The 25310-nt window shown below is 45.8% G+C and overlaps 1 protein-coding gene and 1 pseudogene across 1 annotated transcript in view; one reads left to right on the top strand and one right to left on the bottom strand.

The window, feature by feature from the left end:
• LOC135897540 (HEAT repeat-containing protein 5B-like) overlaps positions 1-25310 on the bottom strand; it is a 389157-nt pseudogene that overhangs the window by 251681 nt on the left and 112166 nt on the right.
• The window catches only part of LOC135915660 (uncharacterized), a 44018-nt gene continuing 20731 nt past the window's right edge, over positions 2024-25310 (top strand). The window contains exons 1-3 of the mRNA XM_070521217.1: positions 2024-2215; positions 16208-17674; positions 19631-21034. Of these exons, the coding sequence (XP_070377318.1) occupies positions 16937-17674; positions 19631-21034 (2142 nt within the window). The 5' untranslated portion in view covers positions 2024-2215; positions 16208-16936. The remainder of the gene's footprint in view (positions 2216-16207; positions 17675-19630; positions 21035-25310) is intronic.

The following is a 25310-nucleotide window of genomic DNA, read 5'->3' on the forward strand; positions in this document are numbered from 1 at the left end:
ACGTGGTGCGCGCGGTGGAAATATTCGTTCGCAGAGCGTATACTGCGCATGTGCAATGCTTCCAGCGATTGCCGTGACGCGTCGCTAATAGTGCCGTCGGCCACGCGCTCGCGTGTTCACCCTAACTGTGCTCATCGCTGTACCTAACAGCGCTAAAGAACGCTAAATCTAACTTTCTATGTAACGTACTTTCATCAATGTTAAAGACTAGCGTTAAAAGGTTTTGGAGTGTAATCAACCCCTTGCATGATGAGTACCTAACTCTGGGAGACACATTGGGCATCCTTACACCTAAGGAACTGTACGCTGCCGCCTTTCATAACGCATTTGTGCAAAGTTTTTCTGTGCCCTGCAATGACCGCCTACCTCCAACTCGCTATTACAATTACGTGTTACGCCTCCCGTGATCGTAGATACGGCTGACGTTGAGAAACTAATTGAATCCCTGAACCAACACAGATCGCCTGGGACTCTATTAACTCAATATTTCTTAAAAATAACAACGCCGTTAGTTCTGTTGTACTAGCAAAACTCCCGAATAACTAACATATCACCTAAATAATGTTCCTCTGTAATTCGTTCACTCTTATAAATACCTAAGTGTGCATACCTCTGTAATTTATCTTGGAATGTTCATAACGACTACGTGATCGACAATGCTAACTGCATGCTTGGCTACCTATGTCGTAACTTTTCAACCACCTCTTCATCCCTCAAAATTCTCCTTCATACTACCTTTACAGGTCCTAAACTTGAATATACATGCGCTGTTTGGGATCCTCCCATTGACAAACTAATTAATTAATTAGAAATAGTGCAAAATAATTCAGTTCTTTTCATCTCACGTAATTACAACGGAAGTGCAGGTGTGTCTGCCGTGAAAACCAACCTTGGACTTACCCCATTTTCTTCCCGTAAAATGGCACGTTTAGTCGTTTTTTCATTAATTATACCATCATTCAACACCGCAACGATTTTATTTTTCAGCCGCAATACGTATCGTCTTGAATCGACCACTGTTAAAAGTTCGTCTTGAGTGAGGTCGCACTAAAACTTTTTTGCAGTCATTTTTTTTTCATTCACCTATGGAATGGAACCATCTTCCTGGTGAAGTTGTATCTATTTACGATAAATAAAGATTTCTAGCAACTCTAGCTCACAGTGTGTAATCGAAGCATTCTTTTTGTTTACTGTACAGTTGTAACCTAAGTGCGTTTGTATTTGCCGCTTTACTATCCTAGTATGCTGCCAATTTATCATAACGTTGTAAACTCTTGAGAACTGTAGCATCAGAGGCCTCTGTACTTAAACGTTCTAAGTGTTCATGTTTGTTTCTTTCTTTCATTTGCTGTTACCCACTCCCCCTTTAATGCTTTTGGCCCTGGGGGTAATAATAAATAAATAAATTATAAATAAATAAATAAATAAAGAAATAAGAAAATAAATAACTATATGCAATTGCCTTCGAGGAAACATAGCTGAAAGGAACGCGTCCTTGCCGCGAAAAACACCAAATTAAAACGCGCTTTCATTGCTATCACTTGCAAAGGGTTGGCGAGGCGAAGCATTTAGAAGTCTATCTTTGCAGCCAACTGCCACGGCATAAACCCAATCCACGAAATTACACTCTCTGTCCACGAAAAAAAAAAACACGGAGGTATGAGTCATTGCCGCCGATTATATCTTTTGTACCACTGGACTAGACGCCGCGTTTTTCAGGTATGGGCCATTGCAACGAGCCTCTTACGGCTTTCACCTTGATCGTAACTATCTGTTATAGCATAACAGACGTATGGAATTTATCAAGTTGTCTGCGGATGTAGGCATATGCAAGCACCAGCCCGAAGAACGCCAGCCAACCCCGCGCCGCCACCGGCTTGAGCCCTTTCGGCCCTCCGATAACCAGCTGATTATCGCGGGCGTTGTTTCAAGTGGCGTCGATTACGAAGCCGCATTGTGGCCGGGGCAAAGGGCACTCTCCAGCCCCCCTCTCCCGCAACAGGTGTCGAGATTGCGCCTCACATGCGTGGTCAGCTCGCGGCAGAAGAAACGTCCGTAGGTGCACTCTACACGTAGGCGCTCTGCACGTCGTCGTAAGCGGGCGGCTGGCTCGTCCCGCGTGGCCCTGCTCCAAAAAGGCAGGACAAAAGCTCGTTGACGTACGGTGAAGACCTCAGGGAATTCAACTCGTACGGTGAAAGAGGCTGGCAGTACGGTGAGTGTACTGGGCCTCTTTTTCGTTTTTTTTTCATGGACTTATTCCCACGTGTGTTCTCTGTCACAACTCTGCTCCATTAATCTGTAAAGTTGGCGTTTCTGATGAACATGTTGCGCTTCGCGATACTTGAGGCGCACTTCAAATAGGTACAAATGGACAAATTGGTTATAATTGAAGGTTGACAGTATGTGTAAAGATTAGTGTGCGGAAAATTAGAGTAACGTCTGCGATGGCTCGGCGAGGGAGCAAGCGTTCGTGGTTGTTAAATGTCAGGTAGTCACAGAGGACATGGATCATCATAAGGAAATCTAAAAGTGCATAAAATTGCGTTCGGGCTCGCTTGTCAGCCACTCCCAATTCGTGAGCAGCTTACCGAAATTATTCAAAGAGAATGCATATTGTGGAAGCATCCCGCCACCGGTGACATATGAGACACCGAAACTCACAATAAGGAACACGCGTGAAAGAGCTAGAAACTGCTCAGGGAGCCACATAAACAATAATTGGCCAAACATTCATCCTAGGACATGAGTGTGTATAAGAGCAAACAACGCAATGACTGCTCTTATTGGATATGCATCTTGTCTAAGTGTGTTACAATGTGAAAGAGAAGCATTACTCTTATTCGATATAAGGATTAAGAAATAAGTTTTGCAAGACATGTAATGCTCAGAAGAGATAACCTACGCTTTCGAGTGACAGAACATGTGCCAAGACAATAGAAACGCCGACGTCTGCGGGAGGTTATTAGATGCAGTGATTAGATTAGAAAACTTGCGAGCAGAGGGTGCAATCAGCTGAAAGGGAACAGGGTAACTGTTGAAATGTGGGAGTGTTTCGTCCTACAGTGGACTACGTAGGCCTGTGGCGATGAATTGAAACGCGACCGCAGTTCCGCGCAGATATAAATATATCTGCCAACATTTGTGAAGCAGGTAAGTGTGTTTCTGCGTGACACAACCGCCGTGGTTGCTCAGTGGCTATGGTGTTGGGCTGCTGAGCACGACCGCAGTTCCGCGCAGATATATGTGTATCTGCCAACCTTCGTGAAGCAGGTAAGTGTGTTTCTGCATGACACACCCGCCGTGGTTGCTCAGTGGCTATGGTGTTGGGCTGCTGAGCACGAGGTCGCGGGATCGAATCCCGGCCACGGCGGCCGCATTTCGATGGGGGCGAAATGCGAAAACACCCGTGTGCTTAGATTTAGGTGCACGTTAAAGAACCCCAGGTGGTCAAAATTTCCGGAGTCCTCCACTACGGCGTGCCTCATAATCAGAAAGTGGTTTTGGCACGTAAAACCCCAAATATTATTATTATTATCTGCGTGACTCGAAGAGCGAATAGATAAGGCCAAGAAAGATTGCGTCGAGTCCTTGTCGTCCAGGAAATGTGTGACTCACAACCACATTCATTGATTGGCCATGAATCAGGAGAAATATTCCAAGCCCTAATCGGAAATACGTGTTCATGTTTGATAAACGTTAAACGATACGGATAGGCAAAATTGATCTGGTCTTTTCGTTCGTCTTCCAGTGTTCTTACTACATGCACTCTATAAAGCCTTAATGGAATTCTAAGCTTGAATACATTCCATGACGGTCTCTTTGGACCTTTTACTGCACGAACGCCGTTTCCAATTTCCACAGATTTCTCCTATTCTTCGTCAACTCGGAGAAGCCCACTTCTATTTTTCTGACGGCTCCAGTGGTTCACACGTTGTTTTTATCGTTTTTTTTTCTGAGCCCGTATTTAACGCTTTTTGAAACGAGCCCGAAGAATTGATCAGCATCGGTCAAAGAAGGGAAGTCTCTGGACAAAGATATCCTGCAAAAATATCCTGACGAAAGGCAAGTGCACTTGTCGAAATGTTGACTGCAGCGACATTCCTTGTTTGACCACTAGTTGAGTCCTTCCAGTATCCGCGTTCCTGCAATGCTCTTTTATTCAATCAGGACTAGTGTGATTCACTAAGCGTAGCGGAAGCACGCTTCGTCCACTGATTGTTCGCAGAAAAGCAAATACCTGACAAGATTTGGTTCACTGGCGTATCAGCTTATCAGGAGGTTGCAAAGGTTGTCAAATATTGTCATGTATCTGCAAGTGCAAATGTTTATAAAACATCAGTTAGATTTTTTAAAAATCTCCAATAAACATAAATTGAATATTTCGCTGCTGCTTGACAGAAACCGCTATTACATCACCCTTTCTGGCGCGCCCGGCTATGAGTAACGCATATATTACAAAATAAATATGGAAACAACACAACGCGCTCACGTACATCAATCTATGAAAGGCGACCAGTTTGCAAACTGGACGGCTGCAAAACTGAACCTTCTCGCACCCTAAGCATCTCCATCCAGCCTAGATTTGCAAGATTGTTCATGTGTTTTGTTACACATCTAAGTGACAGACTATGTACTTCCATAACAATCCGCTAGAGAATGTGGTATTTTCGTATCCCCGGTTTTCCGCAAACTTACGTCGTAAGTACACATCATGTACAGGAAGTAAAGTCCTTTGATGGAGAAACTAACTGCGAGTGTGAGGGACTAGAGCCTACTTAAGAAATTGTTTCTTATGTGAATTGAAACTAGTGTCAGTGACATTGCGAAAACAAATAAACATGAAACACTGCAAAATGACTGGGACATTTTACGCCGCAGCAGAGTTTGTGGCCCTGATGTAGCAGCTCTTCACACTGAAGCGCTTGTTGTACCTTTGCACTTCAGAAAATACGCATTGCATTTGTGCAAGCGCTTTCATCTTTTACCTAATGAACCTAATTCATGTAGGTACGAGTCAATTGGTGCACGTTGCTAAAGGTGTGAGATTTATTTACTTTTATTTTAAATGTTGTCATGTGACTAGTGTCACAAACCAGAAGTGTATTTGTCCTCTTGCCAGAAATTAACGTCCTTTGAGGATTTACTGAAGGTCGCTAAGTTCCCTTCCACCTTAGTGAACCACTTCAGTCTGGCATTGGCATTCACTAGGTTCACCATCTGCTCGCCTAGCGCGAGAACTAGCATAAGGAAGGAATTGAAGAAGACAAAGTTGATCTTGGATCAACGCTTACTTGATGCAACAAAAATGTTAATGTAATACAATATTTTTTTACTTTTTTACCGGAGTGAAATGGATGCCTATTGCAATTACCCCTTCGTTCCAAATCGCGTCCAACCATCTGACGTTTCTATGGGCACATATAACCAAAATATTTGAAGTTTCGAAGCACTTTTATACATCATTTGACAAAAATAAAAATAGGAATAAGACCGAGTACAAGTGATCCAAAAATTTCTATGAGTGCGATTTGATGAAGATTTCTGTTACTTGCACTATTTCTTTAGCGTTCTGCCTTTCGTCTCCGTTTAACACCCGCCTATTGGCCAATCTCCCATGGTGTGTAGCAAGATACCCGACGTGTCGGCGCAGTGACTGTGGTGTTGCGATGCCAAAAATGATGTCACGGGTTCGAATCACGACCGCGGCAGCCTTACTCCGGTGGAAGTGGAATGCAATAACCCCCCTTCAGTTGCTACAAGTACTTAGAGTGCCCGTTCAGTAATTTCTTATGGTCGAAATTAAAGCGGAGCCCTATTTAACGGCGTCCCTAACAGCCCACAGTTTGTATCAACTAGAGCCCAGCAAGGTGAGCCAATTTGATTCGCAAATACTAAGAGCTAGTGGAAGCCAAGAATGTGGCACTGCTGAGGCTTGGTGTGTCAGAGCTGCACAATACAAGTAACCCCTTCTTTTGCTTCACACATGAGAATATAAAAGTTGTAAATTTGAAGTTCATGTTCTTCTTGAGAACCAGGTTTATTGCACTAGAAAACACCTTGCCCTACTGTATCTTCAGCGAGAATGCAAAGACCAACTTCTTCACACTTTGTGAGCTTATTACGTATTGGAAGCAGATAACAGTATTATAACCACAGTTTAAGGAATTACATTTACAATTAGAAAACGATGTTACTATTAAACCAGTAAAGCTAGAGCTTAGAATAAAAGCCCATGATCATTTACTGCCCTCCTGTCTGGAATCTGCTAGGAATATTAACGCGCCTGGGCCAGATGGGCAGTAGTGCGATGCGGTTATATATGTGAGGGTGAGGGTATGATGAGCAGAACCTCACTCTTGATAACTGCCCGTCAAGGTCTTCTCCAGCGCTGCAAAACTCAATGAATAAACACGAATACGAAAAATTATACTACAAGGTAATGTAATACGGACAACGGTAGTAATTGTCTCCATAGCTCTTCACATCTGAGAGCATGTTTCGCGAGCTTTTTAATAACAGTTCTCGTACGACGTACGCGAAGATCGCCCCTCATTTCCAATCTTGATAAGCATCGTTTTCTCCACTCAGCATCACGCAGTCAACGGCGAAGCTAGCGTCCGTTGAGTGCGAGTGCTGGCGTACCCGGAGCGCAGTCAGCGTGACTTCAAGGTCGCGCTGTTGTGCAGTGCGCTCTTATCGGCGGGATTACAACACGCCGCGGCACGGTCAGCTCACACAGATGGATAAGTTGAAACAACGGCTCAGATAAGCATTGAGTGACAAAAAAACGCAGGTCTCTACACGAGAAGTGCATTTTCCCGCCCCCTACGGCACTGTGCGAGTCAGCGAACGTATCTAACGGCATATTGTAGCCCGAGCGGACATACACAAAGACACACCAGCACACGTCACAGCCCCTATGACGTGTGTCTGCGCGTCCTCTTTGTGACTGTACCTTCGCGCTGCGGTCTGTCGTTAAGTAAACACAAACTAGACCAATAACAAGCTATCCTGCAGTGAACGTAGCGTAGGCGCTAAAGGTGCTCCCAAAGGCTCCTCATTCCGCATATGAAAACTTCGCGCGAACACAAAGGTACATGCGCAGAAGGGTATGCGTCTCGAGTTGGCACCTTCTTGCACCTCAACAGGTTTGCATCGAATCAACAGTTGTACAAATCCAAGTGGCTTATCGACAAAGCTGACTTTGGTAAGACAAGTAAAAAGACGTGCTATTTTTAGTTAAGTGAATATACGCAATGAGCATGTATGCGTCTAATTAGGCATTGATCTAAATAATGAGGCATGAGCATAATTAGCGGGGTTCATTTCTGAAATGCGTCATGCGGGGTCGCACCACTTCATATGCAATTTCTTTCTACTGTGCCTTAAGGCAGTCTCGTGTCAAATTAAAGGACAAAAGAAAGTATGACGACCTGTGCAGTAAGTTCTCGTTCATTGACCTAATCGCTGCCACTAACGCTGCCCACTAAATTCGTGAAAACAAGTAGCCTGCTAGTCACAATTTTAATAATGGTCAGTCTAATGTCAGTCTAATGTGGTCTAATAATGGTCAGTCTAATAAATGGTCAGTCTAATTGCAGCAGTCCTACATTACAAAACGAAAACAATGTGGCTCTTTCACATGCTGTCCGCCTTCAGTATTTTGAGAAAGGACTAATAGAAGCACATGCGTATGACATGGTGGAGTTTGGCATGAAAATAAAAATAAATAACAGGAGCAGAGGGCTAACCTCGTTGCCCTCCCCCCCCCCCAAAAAAAAGGTCCTACAGAGCGCATTTCCAGATGAGTGTCAGCGTTATTGTAATTGAAGCAATGTAGCGGCACGCCCGTATTGCCAAATGTCGCACTTTTGTATGAGCGACTACTTTAGTGTTTCTACCGACATCTTCACTTCTCTGTAGATCAACGTGCCTTGTTCAATGCATGCTCTGGTGCCCTTCTGCTCACTTCCCTTTCCACACTAGGCTGCTTTTGATGCCGACTACTTTACTTACTTCCCCTTGCTCTGCTTTTGTTTCCGGGCACTTATATACCCAGTGGAACATACCCACTCTCCAGGATTGACCAAAGATGTTCACATACCCATAGCGACACATTTCCAATTGCCTTAGTTGTCTGTTACCAAGTCCCTTTATTCTGGCACCATAGCCAGTGGGCGCCATACCTATAGACTCAAGTTGGCTTGAAGGAGGTAGCCAGTGGGCACCATACCGATAGATCCAAGTTGGCATAAAGGAGGTTAGGTACATATGTGTCACCATAGTGTTTCAAAGAGAAATTTAGTAAAGAACGGCTCTCTTGCGGCTCAGTAAAAAAAAAAATAAAGGAAAGAAAGAAAAGAAAAGGAAAACTAGAATGCGAGCGGGTAAGTCCCATTTCAACGAGGCATAATTATGTTGGTTTTTAGCTTACCGTCGGTAATAGGGGAACGGCGAAATTTCCCAAAGACACGGCACAGTCGCACAAGGCACAAGTGTCTGATGATGCGCAGTTTTTTTTCCCTCTTCTGCATCTCTACGTTTTTCACCACTGCGGTAGCTTATCACCTTCCTTATCGCCGTTCTTGCCACGTAAGCTTTCGGTCCCCTTGACCTGATGATAATGCATGACGTCATTTTTCTTCGCTTGGCTGTTCGCCCACGTGCGGTGGTGTCGTCGAGATATGAAGCAGTGACAGCCACATTTATTTGAACTCGTCGGCAGTGGGCAGCGTCACCTGACGAGCCGGTTGGACGGGCGTCCACTCGGTCCCAAAGCATCCGTCCATCCTCAAGATAGAGCGCAGCAATGGTTCCGCTCTTGCAATATGGTTTCACTGCAGAGCCAGGTGGTTCTTGTTTTTTCAGCGAATCTCTCGGAGGAGGGTAAAAGGATTCAAGGAGGGGCATCGCAATTATCGTCGCCTACAAATCTTTACCTTTCATGTTACAGCAGCCAGTTCTGTTTCCCGACATTCAACGACCCAGTATCCGAGAAAGCGGAGTCTTACACACATTTTCATTGGGACCTACAAAGCTCTTATTTACATACCGTGGTTAACGTGAAAATATAGTCAATCACTGCATTAGTAACTTAGGTCATATGATGTACGCGTAACGTTCCGCCAACATTACATAATCGTGAACCTAAAATAGTGTCCTTGACGCATCTTTCTGTATCAAACGCATCGCTACTGAAATTTAAACGGACAGTGTCGGAATCCTGTACGGTCGAGGTGCCGCTTTGGCACGTAAGAGCGCCATAAAGAATCATCTTATATATTATCGCCACAACTTCCTTCTGCTACTGCGTCAACTACTTCAATGTCTCGAAATATTCATGTAGGCTCATACATTAACACTGTCGACACCTATAAGCGCTTCTTCGACTAAATTAAACCACGCTTCACTCATTTCTATTAAAAAAATCCCATTTCATTACGCCCGGTCACTGCCTTAGTGGTAAAATTGTGAGGCTAGCCGCGTTAAGCCTATCACAATTACGGCGAAATTTGTAGCGGCAGCGATTTTCGCAATTGATACAGCCGAAGGAAGAGGCGTGTTTGTTTCTTCTTTCTGATTCTGGTGGCCAATAACTCCTAGGAAACACGAGTGTAGCAACTGAGTTCGGCATCTATAATCAATCATCGAGCTGAAAGCAGACCAAAATCTGCCATTGTTTGTCCTGGGACCTTCGAGAGAAACAGGGGAGCTCCGGGACGCCTCGGGCACCACTACGGATAACAAAACAATCCGTAGAGTTTCATGTTTTCACCAAGTCGCTGCTGGGTCATGCCGCGTCATGAGCACACTTCAGTTGTCAAACATCTCTTGAGAACCCTTCTCTCGAACGCCCCAAAACAATAGTCTCTCAAGGTCATTGCGCCTATAACGAAACAGTATCCAGAGCTGGATGTTAAAGTTCGGACTGAGGGCATTCCGGCATTGCGCGCTATCGTCATAAAGAACGCGAACGTTCATTCAATGTGCTCGATGACTGTTCACTCAGGACAATATCACACAGGTACTCTAGATCCGCTTCGCAGGGGCAAACTCCACTTGAAACACTATATTTGCGCATCGGTTACGATACGAAGGTGTAAGGGGGCGAGCATCTAGAATAAAGGCAGGGAGTACCGTTGAGCAGGACGCTCTGAAGAGATAAAGGGGGCAGATATCGTAAGTCTTTTGACGTCATTCTTGCCGCTGCTTCTACGGAAAGTCGGGCCGCTGAAAGTCATCGATGTTATCGAAAACTGTTACATATGCTGGGTATCGATGGCGTAGCCCTTGCGGCAGTCCGCGCTGCACCCGACCACTACGCGCACTTCGTACTCAAGTGCCTCAGAGATTGCGCGCTTCCGCCTTCGAGATGACCCTGATGCCTCCTTCTGCTGAGCGGTTTTCGTTTCTTTTTTTTTATTTTACCTACGTTGCTGACACCCAGCTGCATCTGCATTTTGAAGCCAACTGCACACGAAGTGTTTGTACGCGTTACGCATGATATCCCTGGAAGGGGTAAACATTTGGAATGCGGGGACATGTACTACCAACCGGTTGCTACGAATAGATATTGCATAGAACACAGAGCGGCGACCACAAAATAGACGAAGGCGATATTTGAACGAGACAAAGCGCTAACAACTCCAACGTCCCACCAACTAAGCCCCCACCCCCCTTGCAAAAATAAAAGTCGTTGCTATTAGAAGTATGTGTGGAAGAACTAATAGAAGTATGTGTGTGTGAAGCATTCGGAAGCCGATGACCTTCAGTAGCCTGAAGGGCTATTCGGGTAGGATACCTTTGACGCAATAGCACGTGGTGGTGCCACGTCCGTGTTGAATGATAACTGTTGAGAGGACCTGTATACTCGCATAGCAAATTTTCCGACTGGGATTACACTGCCAACATGTAACAATAGAAAATACATCTCGCTGCAACATTTATTGGCTGATAAGTCGGTCGTCGATATAAAGGGCTTCGTGTCGAAACAAAAGCCGGTCTTCTCGCAAACGGACTTATCACTGAGGGGTCCTCACTTATTTCGCATTCTTTGTCTCAGAGCTAGGTACATTGTAGTTGTCAGCAAGCTTCGATTTCGTTGCTGTAGCGTTGAAACTAGTTTCGTTAACAATATGACTAAGTGGGTAATTAGCACTGCAATTAAGTCCTGCTAATAGGAAAGTAAACTGAGTAAGCAGTTATGTTTTTTTACACACCTTTTACACAGAAGTAGTAGATAAGGCAGATAAGTCTTATCTACCACTTCTTGCCAGCATTTGTACTTGCCCCCATCTGATTATTTTTACGAAGTCCACCCTACAGTTTTCGCCAGAAGTGGCTCGTATCACGGCCTCGCATTTTTCACTTTGATAATGCTGTTGCGTTTAAGAAAGGAATACAGAAACGCTAGGCGTATATTCTGCACGCAATGTGTGCTGTGCGTTGTTAGGAAAAACGACTTATATCGCGCCTGAAGAAGTCCGTGAACTGCTCTCTAGTTTGACAAGAATATTAATTGCGAGATGCTGCAATGTCAGTGCGCATGAACATGAGAACGTTGAAGATGCTTGGAAACACACTCAGACAAGGTCTGTAAGATTAGGGTGCCGCTGCCAACCTCCTGCTGCAGCTCAAGCTTGAAGACAAAAAAAAAAAAAACGAGACCGAGCGTTACCGATATGCAGAAAGCAAAAAAAAAAGAGAATGACTGTCACGCCCGAAGGGTGAAGCACTGCCAGAGATAGCAATGTTTGGCGCTGTGCTCGAGATGCAAAGGTTGTGCGCTAATATAATATGCAGGGGCGACATGATGGCGTGACGGTGCACGCGAGGCCACGGTAGTGGCATACTTTTCTTGAAGCAGGATGTGCAGACAGGTGTAATATTGACACATCTTCCCGTTTGCCCAACGTAGCAGCGTTTACACGATTACATCAGCCGAGCAGAAATTTGTATCAAGCGCGAGCTACGGCAACGCGGTGATGCATTAAAGGAATCCCTCTACAGTCATCCCACGGCCCCCAAACGTCAAATGTGCCATTGTGGCGTGCGTTTGTACCTTTCGAAACGTCGCTATGCTAACGCTCGCAGGATATCTGAAACTTTCAGCATGACTGACGCGTAGAGCCGTCATACGTCAGCTTCCGGACACCGTCACTACAGAGCCAAAATAGAGATATGCCTTTCACAAGCATTTTTTACGCGAAATTGTGAAATGGCCTATTGAGCAAAAAAGCCTGCGTCTGTAATCTGTAGCAGCGAAACGGCGGCACCTAAAGTCACATTGGCTGCGACGCCACGTCATGAGCACGCCTCGACGGAGTAGAGCGGGCGAAAGGTAACGCCTGCTGAAACAATGGCGCGCGAGGTGTTGCGTGAGGGGAGAGGGCATCGCCGCGACGCCACGTCACATTCGCTCTCGCCCTCGGAAGCCTGTGTGGTCCGCGCGTTCTTTTTAAGCGTAACTAGCTCTCACTTGAGTTCTAACTGCGCCTCCGCGAGACCAAATTAAAACGCTCCAAGTGCATCAGCATACTTGCCTGACCTCAAGGTGCTCATTATGCAAAGGACCACTCAGCGGCGTTAAACTGTACGTTAATGATATCGCATTCACAACTCGTAAAAAGTGCTAAGGTGTCCTCGGTTTTTTTTTGTCCTTCCGCGCGCCTTTATATTCTACCGAGAGTCATTGCAAGATATATATAGTGTATATTGCAAATTGCCCTACGACCTTTCTCTAATTCGTATATAGATGCAAATTTTGGGGTTTTACGTGCCAAAATTACGATTTCATAATGAGGCGCGACTTAGTGAGGGACGCCGTAGGGGGGACCTCTGAATTAATTTATGCGACCCGGAGATCTTTAACGTGCCCCCAATGAATAATATGGTGATCAGGATGCACGGCCAGCTGCAAACAGCCTTACACAGAATACTCGGCTACGATACCAAGGACATCATAGAAGAAATTACTTGTACTTATTGATTTAACTAAAGAAATGTTAACTTAAATGAAATGAAAAAGAATGAAAAAACAACTAGCCGCAGGTGAGGCCCAAAACCACCTCTTTTCATTACGCATGCGATGCTCTTATCGAATGAGCTACCATGGCGTCGTGTTCCTGCCCACTTTCAGGAGTATTTATTTACACGTGGCGTCTGCGGCAGAAAGGATGTTCCACATCCTTTCACTAAGGCTTGTGAGTGGTGGCGCTCGCTAACACATCCAGATTTAGTTCTATTAAATAAACGTAAATACCCACGAACGTGAATGGCAAAACGATGCCGCGCAAGCTCATTTGATAAGAGCGTTGGTACTGCCATTGTAGAGCGCATAGCACGTGTGTCACAGTTGCTGGATCTCAGTCGAAACTTTAAAATTTATGGGTTTTACGTGCTAAAACCAAGATTTTATTATGAGGCACGCCGTAGTAAGGGACTGCGTAAATTTGCACCACCTGGGATTCCTTAACGTGCACCCAAATCTAAGTACACCCGGCGACAAAATATTACGGACCATGAAATCTAAGAAAAAGCTGAATATCTCCGCAACCTCACAACGCAATCTGGAATTTGCACTTTGGACCTCGACTAGAATATGCTAACAACGTTGTCGTGGGCAGTTTTACTGGTTACTGCTACAGGCTGCTCGGGAATTGAACGTTTTCGGAGATCCCGTGGTCCATTTTATTCTGTCCGCGACTGTACATGGGTGTTTTCGCATTTCACCAATCTAAAACGGCCATTGAGCGGTTGCAGGGGAGCTTTCACAGTATTTACACAAGCGATAGGCACATTCCTGCTATATTGACCACATTATGATTGGAACATTGGACGTACGTGGGACAAATGGTGATATATTTGTTTTGCTGTTGTTGCTGCAGCGGGTTTCAAGTGTCTAAAGCGATAAGGTGTCAAATGCTCTGAGTCAAACCGGTTTTTGTAATCTATCTCGTTGTCTTCTTTTTTTTTTTTTTGCTGGCACCGACAATCATGCAGCGTAAAAAAAATGAGGAGCCATCCCATTCTGTGCGGGTGGATGACCAGCGAAGTTAAATCTATACACGGCCGCTGTTGAGTAGTTGAGTGACTGATCAGTGTGGGTCTTCAAACGGAACTTTTCTAGCACAAACTGAGCGAACCATTTCTTGTCTGGTATTGAAACGACCGCGTTGAAGTCTCCAACGATGATCGCAGGGGTAGTGTCATAGCCGCTAATCCATGCAAAGTGCGTGTGCCTGGAGATATATGCACAGTGGATATCACAATTCCGTCTTTCGCCTGTACGGCACAGCCATGCATCCCCACAGTCGCTGGCATTGACCTCTTGTGAGTCAAAAGAACAAATGATGTATTCGTGAACCTTACGGAAATATGAGCCATTGCATTTTTTTTGCTTGCTGGCGGATGTATGGGCCATTGCTTCCAGGGCAATCAGCTATTAATGAAGACAATTTTAGACATATTGTTTTCTATGTTGTATGCATGATTAGAAAGAATGTAAGCACTGGGTGCTTTACTTTGCTGAGTGATTGTAGCCTCTGCCTTACGGGGTTATGAGCCATTGCACTTTTTGCATGATTACGGGAATGCGAGTCATCGATGTTGATAGTTTTTGTTGACGCACACGAAAAATACACGGAACCCTAGCCATATACGGCTTCGCTGTAAAGTTTGTGCCACGTGGCCCACTGGGTACGCACCACTGGGTAGGCGTCACTGAGAATCTACCCCTGAAACCGCTGAATATGCGTCACTACGGCCGCTGGGTATGAACCCCTGGGGCCTAAGGGTATGGGCAACTGTGGGCCCTGGTTATGTGCCACTGGATATGAGCAAGTGGGACCACTGGATATATGACCCATTGGATCCGCTTTTCCATGACCCGCTCTTCCATTTGATGCCAACTTGGGTGTGTGCCATTGGGGTCATTGTGTTTGTGTTACTGGGTGTCTGTCGGCGAGTGTACTGGGTATGTGCCGCCGCTCTTCAATGAACCTCTTTGACGCCGACTTGGTTCAGTGGACATCATAACGAACAAAACCTACATCGTGCGTTACGTAGATTTCAATACAGTTCAAGTAGCACAGGAGGGTTTGCAGCCAGATCTAAATATAGTAGGACGAATACCCGGATTTCTGTTTACTGCTATGTCACCCAACGACTTCGCAGTCTGGAACTGTAATTTGAGTGCCGACACGTAACCGTTCCCAATCGAGAGACAACGACGAAGAGCTACATTTCTTTGCTACCTGTGGCTTCATTTTAGCAAGAAGGAGACAGGGTTCATTTCGTCAGGCGGGGACACATGTGACCTAATTCGGGCTCCGTGTTAAATCATGACGTATTCTCACTAGTTTATCATCTCCGAAATATCCCAAAATGAACACAGCGGTGCTTGCTTTATACTTGTAGTTTCGCACTCGGATGGTATCGTCGGCCAAACCTGACGAATGTTTTCTTGACACTTTAATTCTCAACGTGTCACACATACTGCGTTTGTATACCTGTTTTATCTGACACCTCAAAATTCAGATTTAGGCCGGAGAGACGAGCCCATATATTCTACAGTAGCTCTTTCAAAATGCTGAGCCACCGCGGTAGACCAGCAGCTATGGTGTTTCCCTGTTGAGCTCGAAGTCACGGTTCACTGCCGGCCACGTGGGCCGCATTCCAATCGGGGTGTAAGGCAAACAACGCTTGTGTACCGTGCATTGAGAGCACGTAAACAACGCCTGTTGGTCAAAATAATCCGTAGCCGCCGCCCCCCGCCTTCGCCCTCTTACTTAACGCGTGCCTCATAATATTATCGTGGTTTTGGCACCTAAAACATTCGAACTTGATGTGTTTTTTTTATGCGTAGAAGTGAGTTTTCAGCTGTTGGTAGTTAAGCACGTCGAATACTAATAAATTAATTACTGTATTTAGGTATAACAAACGGAACATTTCATTGCTTGTGTACAAATGTACTCCAAAGCCATAAAGACTGGTGAACAAGTTTTTCTAATTTTTCTCAATGTAGAACCGTGTTTTGGCACTGCACTGTTAATCCTCATCAGGACCAGGCCGCAATGAGGGGAACGGAGGTACTTCTTCACAATGCTATCGTTTTCTGAACTTTACTGAATTCGATATTAGCTATGCTCAATATGACACGGAGTACGTTTCTAAAACTATACCATGTCAATTGTGTATATTCCAGGACCGCAGGTCCAGTGAAGAAAAGACTGCACTTGGAAGCTCATCGAGAGAGCCTGCTGGGCCACCTGCCAAAACAAACGGAGCGTAATCGTGGACACGGTGGACAATATGTCGGGTACTCCTTGACGAGAGCGCTATTTGGTCTGAGCCGCCAAAGAGCGCTGAAGTGCCACAACGATTAGCACTCCACTCCTGCTCCTTCCCAACGCTCCACTCTTCAGGTTTCGGCGTGGAAAGAATCAGCATCGCCTTCGACGAAGAGAAAAGCGGACATTTGCGATTCTCGACAAGTTCTCCCATCCCCCAGAAAGACTTTGTGCCATTTTAACAAAAGGCTCTACGACTGCATCTACGGTGTGTTTGTCAATTTTAAAGGACCACCTCGCTCGTTCTGTAGAAACTAAACGTAATATTCTCAAATTTAAGGAAAAAAAGGATTTTTCTTGTACATGTTGTAGAGCGTCATAGAAGAAAAGGAGAACAAAGACTGCGATTGCTCTCTGGCGTTCGACAATAATATTACCACCCAGTTCGTGGCCTATCCCCTACAGTTGGTGTGTGCCATTAATTGAAGCTTGATCATCATCACAATCTTTTTCGTCGCTCACATACCTGATAAGAGAGGAGAACAACCAGTTCGCCTGAGCACTCCTATATATTGCTGCGCCAACTTCTACCACCCAAATCATCTTGCTGCTTGCCAGTATTCCGGCAGCAAAACTCAGAAAATATGACGTCGTCCGGAGTGGCTACACACCCCGCCGCAATTCAAGCCTTCCTGGTCCTCATAAGGCTCCTTGTGGCCATTTACGACATCGTCACGCTCCCAGTCTACGCCGTTTTCCAGAAGCCCTGGGTGTACTGGAAGAGAAAGCGCGCTTGCTTCTCCAAACCCGTCGTGGAGGGAGACCCTTCGTCACCCTACCGACGCTTGAAGAACGGCTCGATCGAGAGTATGGAAGGCGTCAAGACCTTGGACGAGTTGGCTCGAACGGCGATAAACCTGTACGCCCAACGGTCAGCCATAGGAGTCCGACGAGTGCTGGGTTACAATGAAGAGAAGCAGGCCAACGGCAAGGTGTTCAATAAGCTCGTCCTCGGCGAGTACGAGTGGAAAACGTACGAAGAGGTGGACAGCCGAATCGACTTGACAGCGCGCGGTCTGCACGCGATAGGTGCCAGGCCCGGTCAGTACTTGGCCATCCTGGCCGAGACGCGCTTCGAGTGGATGTTGACGGCACAGGCCTGTTTTCGCACCAGCGTCCCCCTGGTGACGCTGTACGCGACGCTCAGCGACGACGGAATAGTCAGCGCCATCAACGAGACACAAGCGACGCACTTGGTCACGTCAGACGATCTTCTGCCGCGTATTCTGAGTGTGGTGAACAAAATGCCATCGCTGACGCACATTGTCTCCATGGAGAAGCCTAAATCCAAGCTGTTGGAGCCGTCTACTCAAGGTCCACAGGTCAGTATGCTCGAAACGTTTCCCCCTTTTTGTTGAAATATTTGTTGCAACGACACAACACTACTACACAAAGGTGGTGTGGCTGGAAAGTATTCTGAATAAAGTTTTATTTGGCGTAAAGGCGGATACTTTGACTGGAGGAGAGCTCACTTCTAGCCTTCTACTTTGCATTGGAGTAAAGAGTGCAGAGTTGACAGGGGAGAGTAGACGAGGAGGATGACACAGTAATGTGAGCCAAGTACAATGAAGCCAAGTGCTGCCTGATGCTGTACCTGCTCGATGTCCGCGAGGAGAGACTAGGACAAAACTATGCGTACAGGAAGTATACACACACTATATTTACACGTAGAACAGTGTCGATTGACATACTTTCTATGTTTACTGTACTAGCGCGTCAACGGTGTCTACCAAAAAAGTATTTTATGTGCGTAAGGATGTTTGTGGATTTTTCTTGTTAAACTCCCAAAGGTTCTGAAGAAATCCAAACAGAAAGGAACAGGCGCCCGAGTCTCCCGCACAAAGCTGCCAAGGATCAAGTTCTATTGACGCTGTTAAAGGTCCCAAAAACCGGAGATAAGATTCCCAGAACCGTTGATATGCGCTCGAGGAGTGTTCTTATGAAACCCAGAGCATCCTAACGCAGCGGCTGGTAAATGACAAACAGTATTCATGGATGAAAAGCATTGCGAAACTGACTCAACGTAACTTTTGCGCAGGCGACTGATGCAACGTGTAAAATACGCGAACGTACAACATGCTGAAATGCAAAAAAAAGCACTCAGAAACGCAGGAAAACAGCTCACCGGCTTCTGCAATTGTATCCGCATGTGAATAAGGCATACGTCCATAAATGTACAGTCCAACGCCTTTATAACGACATGCTTGGGGCCTCCAAATAATTCGTTATACAGGTCACTTCGTTGTAAAGATCACGTCTCGCGCACCTCCCAGTCAAATTTGTTCAGATTTATTCCTTCGTTATACAAGCCACTTCCTAGTAGAGACGTTCGTTACCGATGTGCTTGACTGTATAAACAAGAAGGCTGTACTTTCACCACGTGCATGGTTGTATCATGATTGCCGGTCCTGTTTCTTTTGCTCTGCATAAGGTGTATTCACAATGACGCGTTTTGCCATGACACCTTCCACGCAAATATGTTTTGCCTTCATAACCCAGTCATTTTGTAAGAGCCAAGGTGTACGGATTAGAGTACGCGATTTGTTTTAGAGGGAACGCTCTACTCCTCGACTTACAACTCCCAAGCGCGCTGCTCAGCGCGCCTTTGACCTTCAGCCGCGGGCGTGCACATGTGATGGTGTTACGTCACGTCACGTGATCCGCTACAGAGAAGCGTCGCAGCTGCGTTCGCTCGAGGCTCGCCGCTGTGTACCACGCGACTAGGCGAGGGTTTAAAATGCTAAAAAAAATTGGAGGATGCTTAAGGTTCGCCTCTAAGAGTGGAGCGCGATAGCATTCTAAGATCCCTGACTGCTTCTCGCGCTTCCGGACAACTGGAGCGTATGTAACCGTAATGTTTACCTGAAAACGCTGGCCGCCGGTCCACTTTAGTAGAACCCCTACCACATGTTTGACGAGTTCCTCGACGTGCCACTTTGCATTAGCAGTGGTGAAAGAATATTTTTTTTCCTTCCTCGTAATGGCGCCTGCCGTTAGCGACTAACATCTGCATGTAGTTTGGGAAGGTGATTCGAACATATTTTTAATGAGAAAACGCAACATGACTGACTATAATCTAAATCTAAGTTTATTAGCCTGTTTTTAATAAGACTCGGTAGAATATTCACAACAGATTATCCTGCCTTCTTGACGTTCCTTAAGTAGATTCAACAGTACATTCGAATAAAATTATGTGACGTTGGTACAGTTATTGGGAATGCATCACAGTTTGTGACGGGCGGGCATAACGGCAGGCTTCTCGCTTTTTTTTATTGCAGATTGTTCCGTTTTCTAGTCTCGAGAAACGTGCCGAAAGCTGCGAGCTGCCCTCATGCTCTCCAGCACCGGACGACGTGGCCATTGTCATGTTCACTAGCGGCTCCTCGGGGCTGCCCAAGGGCGTCGTCTCCACGCACGCAAGCCTTGTTTCAGCACTGCACAGCTTCGCCGTAGGCTGCCAGAGGTATGACGTCTCGACCTGCAACGACACTTACGTGGCCTACCTACCCCTGGCACACATGTTCGAACTGGTCGCCGAGCTGCATCTCTTCGCTGTTGGCGCCCGCATCGGCTACTCCAGTCCTCAGACGCTCACCGACAACGCTACCGCCTTGGCCCGGGGCTGTCCTGGAGACGTGACGCTTATACAACCGACTCAGATAGCAACCGTGCCGCTCATACTAGACAGGCTTGTAAAGGGAATCAGCGAAGCAGCTGCCTCGAAAGGACCGTTGTTCGAGGCTTTCTTCGACTTCGCTGTGAAGTACAAGAACTTCTGGCTAGACCTTGGCTTTGACACGCCCCTCCTCAACCGAGTTATCTTCAAGAAAACCAGCGCAGTACTCGGCGGTAACGTCAAGGCCGTCGCCTGTGGCTCTGCACCGCTGTCCAGGGAGACCCGCCGGTACCTTCGAGTCTGCATGTGTTGCCCCATCATCGAGGGTTACGGCCTCACGGAGACAGGCGGCGCTGCTACCATCGTGGATGCTGAGGACGTTAGCATGAACGGCGTAGGAGCTCCTCTACCAAGATGCTACATCCGGCTGGTCGACTGGCCAGAAGGCAACTACAGCGTTTCGGACCGTCCTAACCCCCGCGGTGAGGTCCTCGTTGGTGGGCCGGGTGTCGCCAAAGGGTACTTCAAGAATGATGAACTGACTCGCGAGTCGTTTGGTGAGGAAAGCGGTATACGCTGGTTCTACACCGGCGACATCGGCGAGATGTTCCCCGACGGTACGCTCAAGATAATCGACCGCAAGAAGGACCTGGTAAAACTCCAATACGGCGAGTACGTTTCGTTGGGACGCGTGGAAATGATTCTCAAGACCTGTCCGCTCATCGACAACATGTTCGCGTACGGCAATTCCCTGCATACGTACATCGTGGCGTTCGTCACACCGAACCACAAGCAGTTGCTGCACCTGGCCAAGGAACTTGGCAAAGAGGAGACGTCTACTCTGAAGGAGCTGTGCGAGGACAGCGACGTTGCGAAAGCCGCCACCGAGTCGATCCTGGCATTCGCTCGCGCCAGCGAGCTGCACAAGACAGAGGTGCCGCTCAAGCTGAAACTGTGCGCTGAAGAGTGGACGCCCGACTCGGGACTGGTCACACCGACGTTCAAGCTTCGCAGAAAGCCGCTTCAGAACTTTTACCAGCGCGACATTGACCAGATGTACGGGTTGGCATAGGACGCCAGACTGGTGTGAATGCGCACGGCTTTCTGGGCCGTGAACTATGGTCCAAGTGTCCTGATGTACAAAGTGCCTGATGGGTTAGGTGTTTTTTTTAATATTACAACGGTAAACGAAATGTGTTTCAATTTTACTAAGCACAATTAAAGATTTTGAGAACGATTTGAGATTTTGAGATTTTAAAGATTAAAGAACTGAATAAATTATTCTACTGCCGAATAATGAAGTGCACAGGTGGTGTGGCTGGTTCTATTTTGTCTATTCAGTTCACCGACAGCTTCGTCCAGCTCTACGTAGGATGCCTCTTAAACAGTGCCGTCCTGGTGTATTTCCATGTCCCAGTCTATCGTTTGCTCAACTTCTTACAATCAGGCTCTGGATAAATATTCTACTTTCTAAGTCTCCTTGCTTGCTCACTTATTTGATCACCCTTTGTCACTTTCCCTTAGACTGTCCTCTCGTTATGTAGTCCCCATCCCTTCTCATTAAGCGGCCAAACCTTGCTCGAGTTTCAATCGAGGCGTTCACTGCTAATACCAGACCCTGATATATAGGTTTCTGACCACAATTTTTTCATTACTTGAAACGGTATTCGTACAAACAAAAAAGAGGAATTCCTCCTAAATCACTCAAATTTTATTTATTTATTTATTTATTTGCGTGGATAAGGTACGAGTTGAGCACTAAATTGCACAACTGCGGAAAAAGCCACGTCGGAAGACATGGTACTGGTAGATTGTTCCGAAATGCGGCAGCCATATTCGACTTAGGATGCACTTGTCAATCAACGAATAGTCTTGCTATGCATTTCAATGCAACCCAAGTGAACCCTTTGTTGTGTGTGTACTGTACTTAATAGTGTTTGTCACATCGATGACCATCGTGCATAGACGGAGTGCAAACAAAGCGATATGTGCTCTTGGCCCTGAGACGACAGGAGTGAACAAGAAGTGGCAACGCAAGCCTGCACAATGGAACGAATGTTTGCTCTTAGATATACTGCAGTGGCAACAATGCTGGCGGAATGCGCTTTGCAAACACCTAATACACCCTGGATATGCGCGTCGCTGTTATCGCGGGTCGCGGTTATGCGTGCTTGCACTAATCTCAAAACATGCAAACACAGCCAGATAGGCATTCAAAAGAGCAAATAGATGCGAATGCTTACTTTGCGCAGTGACATGTAAGTACGTTACTAAGATTGCGGGCGACGGTCAGTAGTTTGTATGCGAAGACAAAGCAACCGGCAACCCGCCATGGTTGCTCAGTGGCTATAGTGTTGGGCTGCTGAGCACGGAGGGCGCGGGATCGAATCCCGGCCACGGCAGCCGCATTTCGATGGGGGCGAAGTGCGAAAACACCCGTTTACTTAGATTTAGGTGCACGTTAAAAAACACCAGATGGTCTAAATTCTCAGAGTCCTTCACTACGGCGTGCCTCATAATCAGAAAGTGGTTTTGGCCCATAGAACCCCATAATTCAATTTTCAAAGCCAAAGCAAACGACGAAAGACGTCATTACGTCCATAACCTCATATTGAAATGTGTGCTACGCACTCGTGCAAAAAAAAAAAGAACTGATTAACACAGCTAGAATTTCAAGTATGGCTCAGCCTCGTGGAACTGAGCGTGATCTTAGGTCATACATTGAAGGCACCCCGGCATGCCAATTATTACTGCGGCTTCACACGCCAAAACAACGCTCCGATTATGAGGCATACCCGATTGGGGGGCTACGGATGAATTAATTTTGACCACCTGCGGTTCATTTTTTTTTTATGCGAGGGTTAAGGCCTCATGGCATACAGGGGTGTGGAATGCGGTTTAGTAAGCATGGCTAAATGAAACTGTGCTTCATTTACATGTACCTGAATCAAAATAAAGGGGCGGTTTCCTTTTTTTTCTCATTTTGCCCCCATTGGAAATTGGTCGCCACAGCCGAGACTGAGCCGGCGACCTCGAGCTCAGAAAAGAAATGCCATAACCACTAAGCCAGACGGCGGCGGGTCATTTCATTGAAGGCAGTAAATAACGCTGAAGCGACAAGCAAAAAAGAGCCCAGAAGCCTTTCGTTTCACAAGGACCAAATAAGAAAGAAACGAATGAATGAACAAGCGAATGAATAGACGTGTAGGCGGCCGGTAGATGCAAGTCGTCTATCCTCTGTTGAGAGCGGCGGCGATTATCTATGGCGGCTGGTTAGAGGACCAGCATTCCGTCGTTCTGGCCCCGTTAGGTGTACAATGCGGATCCTTGGAAATAACGGCACGTACCTTTTCTGGGAGATTGGCCAAGAACCAGGTAGGTCAATGTTTTGCACAATATGAGAGGACAGTTATTACAGGTAAGTTAGAATTGAAAGATAGATGTAGCCTAGAGCGTTCTTTGCTTTGCTTTACTCCGATAGTGGCTCAAACCTCCTATGGGGGTTGGCCAATAATCGGGTGATTTAAGAAAAAGATTACCCGGGTCGGAAAACAATCACTATTGAGAAATTTCGAATGGTTAAAGGAATGAAGTCAGATAAATTTAAAGAATTTAACAAAGAAATTGTCCCAATTCAATTATATAGCCCACATAAACTGCACTAACATCCCCATGACAACGTTCCACTGAAGAGGCTCCCAAAGATCAAACAAACATCAGGAATGGTTACATGCAAACCAGCACTATGAAATTTCCCTTCTAAAATTTGTTTTCTAAATGCGGAAAAACGGCGGCATGACAAGAAGAAGGCTTCTATTCTTTCATCTTCACCATAGTATGAGCAAAAGGAGGAGGGCGCCAGATCAGATCGACGCAGATAATAGTTTAATGCAGTTATCCGACATCGCAATTTCGTCAACAGGACTTCAACCATTCGGTTACACCAGAAGTTTCTGTTCCAAGGAAATAGGAGGTGTAAGTAATCAATTAAATTTGTTAATGATAGGTGCCGAGAATCTTACACGATTGCCCGTCTCCTGAACTCAGCTGCAGTTGCGAAAGGAGATACAGGAAGGTCCGGGAGAGTTGGACCACTAATGGCAGCTTTCCCCAAGCTGTCTGCTAATTGATTGATAACCAATCATTTATGGCGAGGCACCCATACCTGTCTAATTAGTTTTAAGTGATAAGGTACTGAACAATGAAATGTACGTGAAATATGTGAGCCTCTATTGCAGTGAGAGCTGAACACAAAGATAAAGAATACGTTATTGTAGCAACTCCCTAGATTGATAAGTTCACTTTTTGGAGAGCCAATGTAAATGCCACAAACGCAGCAGTAAATGCTGGTGCGTAGTCAGGAAGTCGGTTCCATTTTCCCTACGCTTTAAAACACTGCACATCGGCTCGAGGGGCTATCTTTTCAACAAAACCTCAAAAACAGTGCAAGAAATTCAATAGCAACCATATCGACGTCAAGCAGTTATCGCCAGCTTTAAACCGAGAACAAAAGCTAACCTTCCTTTTCCTGTAATCTTCACTAACATTCCAAGTTTCATACCCAAACGCGATCACCTGTCTCATCTTGTCAAGTCCTCAGATAGCAGTATTCTGATCCTAACCGAAACAAGGATATCACTCGATGTTGGCGACTCAAAAGTACTCGCCGATTTACCGAATTTCAATGTCTATTGGAAAGACCGCAAAGGCGCTCGCTGGGGCGATGTTCTCATTGCAGCCAGTAAAGAATTACCATGTTCAGTAATATATATTGACTCCGACTTTAAAATTTTATGGGTATTATTTCAAGCTTTACCACAATCTGTATTATTTGGTGTTTGCTATAGGCCCCCATACAACAATTCTTACTTTTCTCGCGCATTTATTAGTATTCTAAACCAGCTTACCTTGACATATACTAAACACGATCTCGTTTTTTTTCTGGCGATTTCAATTTTCCTGGTTGTAATTTGAGCGAAAAAACTACAACAGCGAACACAACTAAAGCTAGAGATTTTCTTGATGTTTGCCTTGACTATAACGTAACACAGTTCATAACTCAGCCAACACGTGTCACTTGCGATTCCTTTAACATTCTGCATTTAATACTGACAACCCATCTCGATAGCCTGTCTTCGATTCACCATCTCCGTAAAATTAGTGACCACAAAGTTATTCATGTATATTTCAGTTCTTGCCCTACTGCCAATCCCTCGCACAAGAAAACAATAACCTTATGCAATAAGGGTAATTGCGATGCCATAAATAACGAAGTTTGCACATTTTTACCGACATATGAGGTCAATCTTTACTATTGTTCTGTTCAGGAAGACTGGCTCACT

This window comes from Dermacentor albipictus, chromosome 7 (assembly GCF_038994185.2).
Source record: "Dermacentor albipictus isolate Rhodes 1998 colony chromosome 7, USDA_Dalb.pri_finalv2, whole genome shotgun sequence".
NCBI classification, from domain to species: Eukaryota; Metazoa; Arthropoda; class Arachnida; order Ixodida; family Ixodidae; genus Dermacentor; species Dermacentor albipictus.